The sequence below is a fragment of the Acanthisitta chloris genome, unplaced genomic scaffold, assembly GCF_000695815.1.
Source record: "Acanthisitta chloris isolate BGI_N310 unplaced genomic scaffold, ASM69581v1 scaffold15169, whole genome shotgun sequence".
Lineage (NCBI taxonomy): Eukaryota > Metazoa > Chordata > Aves > Passeriformes > Acanthisittidae > Acanthisitta > Acanthisitta chloris.
This window is the reverse complement of record NW_008693218.1, coordinates 42,603-49,769: the sequence shown is the minus strand read 5'-3', so window position 1 is coordinate 49,769 and position 7,167 is coordinate 42,603. Positions and strand designations below refer to the sequence as shown.

Here is a 7,167-nt window from a genome sequence, read left to right as displayed (position 1 = left end):
CGTCCACTCCACGAAGGCCACCGTGTCCGAGACGTCCCGCACCAGGATCTGCGTCGGGCCGTCGATGACTGCAGAGGAGGAGGGGGGGAAACGGGCACCTGTTATTGTTGGATGAGTTGGGTGGGGAAAGGTGGCAGCTTTGGGGACACCAAGCTTCAGGGAGGCTTCAACTTGACCTTCAGAGCGGCCAGAATTAGCATCTGGGGACAAGGTGACCTGGGCAAGAGACTTGACCCCAAGGTGGGGGGTTGTGGGTCCTTGTGGGTTCCCAGTCCCTTGTCCCAGTCTCCTGGCTCTTTCCTGAACCCTCTCCACTCTCTATGGACACCAGAGCAGCTCCCAGCAGCTCTCTTATTGATGCTCATTACAACTATTGATGTATTGATGCTCATTACATCTCACTGATGTATTGATGTTCATTACAACTCATGCCCTTCTCTTGAGTTGATTATTGGCAGCCATTCCTGCCTGGCTGTGGTATTTCCTAGGATAAAAGGTCCTATGTCCAACTGCAGTCCACTTTCTTTGCTCCTAGATGACTGATGCATTGAAAAACATACAGATTTCCTTTGTCCCCAACTCTTCAAACCATCCAAACTACTTTTATCGATGATCTCTTTCCACTCAATTTACTCTTTTCTGAGCCTTTCCATCATTGGCAAAATTTATCAGCAAGGATATTATGTCTTTTGAAAGGTGTTGACAATGCGTTAAATAACGTGGGGCCAAGGACAGATCCAAGCACTGAGAACTGAAGAATGTCTCTAGAAATGTTCCTGCTTCAGTGCCAGCTCCTGGTTTGTCCTTAAGCTGAGGGATCAGCTCATAAAGCTGTTGATGTCTTGGCAGTGGGGAGAGAGGAGAAAATGCAACTGCTCTGGTGAGTCTTCATAACTAGCTGGGTGTGGGGCTATGGTGTGTGTCCAACAAACCCTCTCAGATAAAAGGTTTTTGGCTAAATTCATACTGGGAATCTGCTGGGAGACCATTCTGGAAATTTCTGCTTTCTTTTGCAGAGAACTGGGCCCTTTCCTCCTCCACATCCCCAACGCTCAATGTCTGGACATCATAGGCTCAAGTCTGGCTGATGGATGCTTTGAGTCCAACAGGATTTAACCATTGCACGGATGGATGGGGTCAAGCCTGGCCATTGCTCCTGTGCCATGGCAGTGCTGGTGCATGGACCCTGCTGGGCAGCCTGTTGTATCACTGACTTGATCACAAGGTGGGTGAAAAAGCCCACCCTGAATATGTAATTCAGCCTATACTGCATGCAAGTCCATCTAATATAGTGTATATATTAAAAAAATGTCAGTATATAGTAAGGATATACTGAATGCTGCACCCCAGGGTTAGAAATTCGTGGGGTGAGGTGTGTGGGCAGGGGTGGGAAGGACCACAGAGGGTTAGAAAAAGACATGTGAGGGATTTGGGAGCATGGGGGTGAGGTCTGGGGGCAAAACAACAGCAGACAGGGGAGGACAGCTGGGAAGCACAGTGTTTAGGTAGGAGCTGGGTGTCCAGCTTGGCCAGGACCAGGTCATACTTATCCAAACCCTGAATCTCTGACTACTTCGTGTTGTCCAGTCATCCAGGTGATCCACATCTACTCAGCTGTGTGGCATGAAGCCTTTGCTGCTTGACCCTGGCACATGGTGTTGAGGCAGAACAAGGGTGATGGGGATGATGCTGTGGGGGTGCTGCAGAGGAAGGCAGCTCACTGCTCCATCTGTGCTCCCCGCAAAGCTCAACCACTGAGCTTGAAGCACCAGCCTCTTTTTTTTGCTGAATTCCTAGGGAAAGGAAGATTTGGGCTTGACCAGGAGATGTCTCTGTTAAGCTACGTCGAACTGAGCGCGGAGGCAAAGTGGGAGGAGAGGACTGTGCCGAGGAAGCTCAGACCTGCAGCAAGCTGCTGCTGGTGGAGGGATCCTCCCTTTGCTCTCACCGTTGCCTCAAATTAGCAGCCTGAAGAGCATCACCTTGTTATAACCCTCCCGCAGCTATTTAAGTGCTGTTTCCGTTTGGAGCAGCTCGGATGGAAGTAACAGACATCTGCCTGGCTGCCAAGGCAGACTGCAGCAGATCTGGCATGGAGAGCCTCTTTTTCCCCAGTGAGTTTTGCCCATTGCTGTGTCTCCTTCATTGAGGGGAAGGCCCAGTTGAATTTTCTGTGGTCTACAGAATGGACCAGTGACTGGGCAAATAAACTGGCTAGGAAGGGACATGCTGTTGCTCCTGGCTCCCTGCCCTGCTGCCTGATTTGCCTGAATAGGTGGGAGTAGAGGGCATTTAGTGGCACAAAGGCAGGTGGGAGTTTTAATCTGTTATATATGAGTAAGTAATACATTTATAGAGATGTTTCTTGTGGGCATCCAGGCTCTGAAATGTGAGATTAGTGGAGAAGAATTTATCCAGCCATATAATAAAAGCAGACCCAAGGCTTCACTCCCCAACTCCATTAACCTCGCCACAGTTTCTGCACTCTTGGCAACTCACATGAGGGAGAGGGATAAAATACTGCATGAAGAAGCTGTGGATGCAATGCTTGGGCACCTGGGTGCTGCTAGTTTTATCCATGCCCATAGACAGGGCTGCTACCATTGATGGCACCTTGTTTGTGGGACCAAGCCCTAGGCACTGCTGTGCTGCCTGGGGTGGTGCTCACTCACGGGTTGAGACGCTGTCGGAGGTGGGAGGGCTCCTGGCTTGTTCCTTCAGGGCCACCACAGTGACGGTGTACTCTTCCCCTGGCTTCAGCCCAGTCTGGTTGAAGGTGGTGACGGTGCTGGGGAGCTGAGCAATCACACCACCCTCGTTATTCTGCCAGGGAACAGAAATAAGCATTAAAAAAACCCCAAAGAAATGGTGGTTTGGGTGGGCTAGTGCATGGAGAGGAGGTGCCCCCTATGTTGCATCCTTCCATGGCTAGCCCTGCATCCCCAAATTGCATCCTTGTCGTGGCATATCCCACCACGGACATGCAGAAACCCAGGGTGAAGTCACCCACCAAGCGTGGAGCACCCACGTTGTTGGCTGTGAAATCATCTCCCATCCCTCCTCCTCCACCAGCTTCTGTATTTTGCCATCTGTGTCTCTGCTGTTCTCCAGAAGAGAAAAGATGATAAAACCAAGCCTTGGCTAGACTTCTTTTTCTTGCTCTTCAGGTGCCAGGAGCCTTCTGTTGTTGATGTACAGGTATGAAACTGTGGGGGCTTTATTTTGCCATCCCCTGCTTTTTAACCATCTTTATTACGCTCATTATACTTTGTGGTTTTGCTCTGAAAAACTCTAAGGCTTTAAACAACTGCAAATGTCACCTTTCCTGCCAGTGTTTGGACAAAGGATCTTTTCTGGCTGCTGTCTTCACTAATAACACGCTAAACAAATCTTTGCACATAGCTCTCAATTCATATTCATCTCTTTTCTCATTAAACAGGAAATCTTCCATTTTAGCCATCAATTGCCATCTTACCTTTCCTAATTTTCTTTGCTAAATCTGTCTTTAGCTCATTTTTTCCCCTACCCCATTCCCAGAGCAGGCAGCAGATGGGCAATCCCCACCTGACTCAGCTTTCAGGGGGTGAGAGCACTGTGGGGACCACAGAAAGAGAATTGCTCTGTGGGAGGGTCTGGGCATCCTCATGGGGATGCCAAGGACCAAATTAGCATCCTCTCACCCAGTTCTTGGGAAGACAGAGGGAGCTCAGTTTTTCTCATAGACATAATTTGTGATGTTGCTGTTACAACTCCATTGTTTTTAGCCTCTAGGACTAGGTTTTGGGTTTATTTTGGGTGTGGCTATGGTTCAGCATGTGCCCAAGCAAGTGTTGCCTGTGGGCAGTGAAGGACACAACACCCTCTGCCTTATCTTAGGGGAAAAGCTGGTGATGGAGGTTCCAATTTCAAGCTATGTCCCTTCCCTCCTCAAAACCCTGCATCCAGGAAGAGCCATCCTTTTGCATCTTATCTCTGCCTTGAAATCCCCAAATGCTTCCATGTGTGTTTCAATTTTAAGCTTAAAAATGGAAAGGAGGACCAATGGTTTGCATTTTGGGGCTAGCTTGAGAAAAACCTTTTGCTGATGACCCTGTGGGGAGAGGGTTTGCTTCTATTCCAGCGATTCTTCACCCTAAAAGGGATGTATATCCTCATTTATCTGCTTCAGGAGGATTCTGTTGAGCTTAATTCCTAAGTATCAGTGAAATGTTTGAAAGAGAGCTGGTTTTCCCTACCAAAAGCTCTTCCCTGATGTTGCCTTATTTTTCAGCTTTTAGCCCAACAGTGAATGGACATTATTCTGGGGTTTATACCTGCACTCCCTGGACTTCAACTTCTGACACAATTTGCATGTGGATGTAGCCAATATTGCACCAAGAACCTTCTAGTTGCTCTGGAAATGAGGGAATGGAGCTATTTAAAGCAATTGGGCCCTTGCTTCGTGCTGTGTAATGATACTTTCTAGTTAAGAGCATTTAAAACTTTGGGGCCAAGTTCTGCAGTTCTCTGCTGCCCAGAACTGCCTTTGATTCCAGCGAGGGTTTTGTACAAGTGAAAACGTCATAATTGAGCCCTTAATCAGCATTTCTTTTACTGCTGGGGCTTGAATGCTCTTGTAAAGAGGCTCTATATACAATTGAAGCTATACTTATGGCTAAATGGTGTAGAAATTATGAATATAGATGAAATACTTGATGTACGATTTTTGTTGCCACGCATAGAAAATATGTGATATTTAGAGCAACATTTTTTTATCCTTTCATCTTTTCTGGCACCATTTCTACCTGTTCATCACTGCGATTAAAATTCCATGGCAGGAATTAGCTGTGTGTGTGACTCCAGGATGTTGAAGGTTGTTGTCTGAGAGCTGGCAGCTGCTTGGTTTGATCCAGGCTGCTTTGGGGAGCTTAGTGTGTAGAGAGAAGGAGGAAGGAGGAGGAAGGGTCATGGCAAAGGAGAAGGAAGGGAAAAAGAGGGACAACAAGAAGCAGTGAGGCTGGAAGGTTTATTGCTTTATATGCTTGTCTCTGGTTTTTTGGGGGGGAATTTCTTTGAGGACATGCATGTCTTGACCCCAAACACTGCTGAGGAAATGCAGGCTGGCAGTGTTTGGGGTGTCTGATGTGAAGCACACGAATGGCAAACACGGGTTGGGTACTTTGGGAAGGGGAAACTGGAAGCTGATTTAGGATCCACTCGCTTGGTTCAGGTAGGGTGCCCTGGGGTACCCCGTGATGCCATGAGTGTGGCAGCAGTACCTTGGGAATGAAGCTGATCTCCCAGCCATCGAAGGGGAAGGAGAAGGGCTCCCACTGCACCTCCACGGTCGTCTCTGTGATGGTCTTGAACTTCAGCCCCTGTGGCGTGGCGAGGTCTGTAAGGAGCAGGGGGTGGTGAGCAGAGCAGGGTGTGTGTGTGGGTGCTGCCAGTCCCCACCCTGCTCCCTGTGGCTATTTTGTTATCTGTCTAATGAAAATGGGGAACCTTTTGGTAGCTGTTAGCAAAACTCCTTTGTCCCCCCCTCCAGGTGAGTTGGAGGGAAAAGAGGGAAATGCCTGGGCATTGAAGCATCCCACTGCACTACTGTGTGAACAGAGTGAATGATGGGGCTGCAAAGGGGTGTCTGGATAGTTTCTGTTTCCCCCCCTGCCCTCTGCATCTTTAGTTTCTGAGGATCCTTTCTGGAACTGATATTCCCATTTTCCTCTCTGCATTATGGTCCTGGTCAGGACTGTATATCTCCTGATGCACAGCAGCATCCCCTCTTGCTGTGCTATCATCTGTATCATGGGGATTTGTCATGGGGAACCCATCCAGCAGTGGGAGGAGAACATGTGACTTCTGTCTTATATCACAGTATTTTCGATGAGGAAAAAAGTGTAATGTTTTGGACCAGATTCTGGGTGTTTCAATCAAACATTGAAAGTTTATTCTGTTTTTAGGCATTCAGGGTTTCATCCAGACTGAGTCTTTCTGAAGAGGGTGGACACACTTCCCCCTTTCCTATATCCCTGTACAGATATAAAGAGGGATAAAAATATCCCACATTTTTTTTTTTTTTTTTTTTGAAGGCTCAAGTTTCTGCTGCTAGGACATTCTAATGGAAAATGTGAGCCAGCTTGAGCATCCCCTCTGGATACACAGGAACAAGTGTAGTCAGATACTTACTGGTCATCACCCTGGTGGTAACAGGGTTGCTCAGGACGTCGCTGATGACTGAATAGATGCTGACATTGTAGGCAACACCTGGCTCCAGATCTGTGATGGTGATGCTGCTCCAGTCCCCAGGCACTCGCTGCTGGAGCTGGGTGCCCCCTGGCACCGCCGGCTGGTACGAGACCACGTACTCGGTGGCTGCCCCAGGGCTGTCCCACATCAGCTCGATGGAGGTTTCGCTCATCCCAGTCACTCGCAGGTTTGCAGGAGGAGCCACTGGTGGGAAGGGTAAGGAGAGTGTCAGGGTGTGCACAGCTTATCCATCCACATAGCTATGTGGAAAGGTGTGTGGTTCTGCTGGTGGGACATGAGCACAGGCTTTGGGCTGGGGGCTGCACTCTGTCTGTGGTTGTACTAGCAGCTCTAGCAAGGTAAAGGCTGAGGAGAAGCTGAACGCAGGGGTTTAGCCCCCACCTTGGGATGAACCTCACTGGCTTTTTCCTCACCTCCCAAACATTTGTCCATGGTGTCTTTGGGGACAGGGATAACAGGCAGGCACTCAAACTTCATGTCCTACGTGACATGCCCTACCAGGTATGGGTTTCTCCCAAGCTTGACGATGCTCTGAGCACCTGGAAACCCTCGCTTGGGGTTGCTTGAAACCCACTCGGACCTGGCTCTCCCCATGCATGCCCCCACTACCTGCTGAGCAGTCCTGCCCTTCGTAGCCTTCCTCGCAGACGCAGAGCCCCTGCTGGCAGAGCCCGCGGCCGCTGCAGGCGTTGGGGCAGTGCAGCCACGTGCAGTCCTCGCCGGCGAAGCCCTCCTGGCAGACACACGTGCCGTTGGCGCAGTAGCCCTTCCCCGAGCAGTCCCGGGGGCAGCGCAGCTGGGAGCAATCCTCCCCGGTGAAACCTTCCTCGCAGACACACTCGCCGTCCACGCAGAGCCCGCGAGAGCCGCAGCCCGCGGGGCAGCGCAGCACCCAGCAGTCCTCGCCCCCCTAGTCGT

General features: G+C 49.8%; 1 protein-coding gene across 1 annotated transcript in view; it reads right to left on the bottom strand.

Moving 5' to 3' along the window:
• Positions 1-7,167, bottom strand: part of TNR (tenascin R) — a 28,728-nt gene that overhangs the window by 17,929 nt on the left and 3,632 nt on the right. The window contains 6 exon segments of the mRNA XM_009083001.1: positions 1-3; positions 6-68; positions 2,673-2,823; positions 5,259-5,374; positions 6,169-6,432; positions 6,859-7,159. The exon segment at positions 1-3 is cut by the window's left edge and continues 186 nt beyond it. Of these exon segments, the coding sequence (XP_009081249.1) occupies positions 1-3; positions 6-68; positions 2,673-2,823; positions 5,259-5,374; positions 6,169-6,432; positions 6,859-7,159 (898 nt within the window).